This window comes from Propithecus coquereli, unplaced genomic scaffold, assembly GCF_000956105.1.
Source record: "Propithecus coquereli isolate 6110/MARCELLA unplaced genomic scaffold, Pcoq_1.0 Scaffold42, whole genome shotgun sequence".
In the NCBI taxonomy this organism is placed as follows: domain Eukaryota; kingdom Metazoa; phylum Chordata; class Mammalia; order Primates; family Indriidae; genus Propithecus; species Propithecus coquereli.
In genome coordinates, this window is record NW_012149952.1 from 1,869,321 (window position 1) to 1,870,091 (window position 771).

A 771-nucleotide genomic window follows, 5' to 3' on the forward strand; every position below is an offset into this window, starting at 1 on the left:
AAAGGGCCCCAAGGCTAACGTTTGTCTACCCGCTTCTAGATCATCTCCTACTCAGCTGTGAGCACTCAAGATGGCTCTCCCCAGGATACACAGAGTAATGACACAAGGTGACAGCATCGGGACCGAATGGGAGAGAGGCTGGAGCTGACGAGGACGTGTGTCTCCCTAGCGGGACCCCACCCCAGTGAATGAAGACCCCCCTCCAAAGAGACTGGCCACCCTCCCCCCGTGCCAGACCTCAGGACAGTGTGGGCTCGAGCAAGTTCGGAGGTCTCCAAGACCACCCTCGGCGTCACTCGTTCACAAGAAGGACTCACAGAGCTGGCAGGGTGGCAGGGCCCGGGATTCAGGCAGCGATGAGGCCAGAGGGGCTGCAGAGAGTCGGGTGGGCAAAGGGAGATCAGTGGCTTTGCTGAACATTGTCTGTCGCCAGCCATCAGCCCGTTTGTTACACTAATAAACTCTATTTATTTATTACACCTCGTGTGGCCGTGTGCAGTGGGGTCTCTGGGGGAAATGAAGGAGAGGCCAAGTTTCATTTGAACTGTCACCATGTGGGGCGGAAGCAGAGATGTGGAGACGAGACCCCCAGGTCAACAAGGTCACGAGGGCACAAGGCCCTGATGTTGTCAGACGCCATGGTGAAGCTCATCCCTTTCTCATTGTTTAATTAGATAGTACATAAACATCTCAAAATTAAAACTTATAGGCCAGGCGCGGTGGCTCACGCCTGTAATCCTAGCACTCTGGGAGGCCGAGGCGGGTGGATTG

At 55.4% G+C, this 771-nt stretch overlaps 1 protein-coding gene across 1 annotated transcript in view; it reads left to right on the forward strand.

Annotated features, from left to right (window-relative positions):
• Window positions 1-61, forward strand: part of PVR (poliovirus receptor) — a 17,557-nt gene extending 17,496 nt beyond the window's left edge. Inside the window, exon 6 of the mRNA XM_012653235.1 lies at window positions 40-61. Within this exon, the coding sequence (XP_012508689.1) occupies window positions 40-61 (22 nt within the window). The remainder of the gene's footprint in view (window positions 1-39) is intronic.
• The last annotated feature ends 710 nt before the right edge of the window (window positions 62-771 follow it).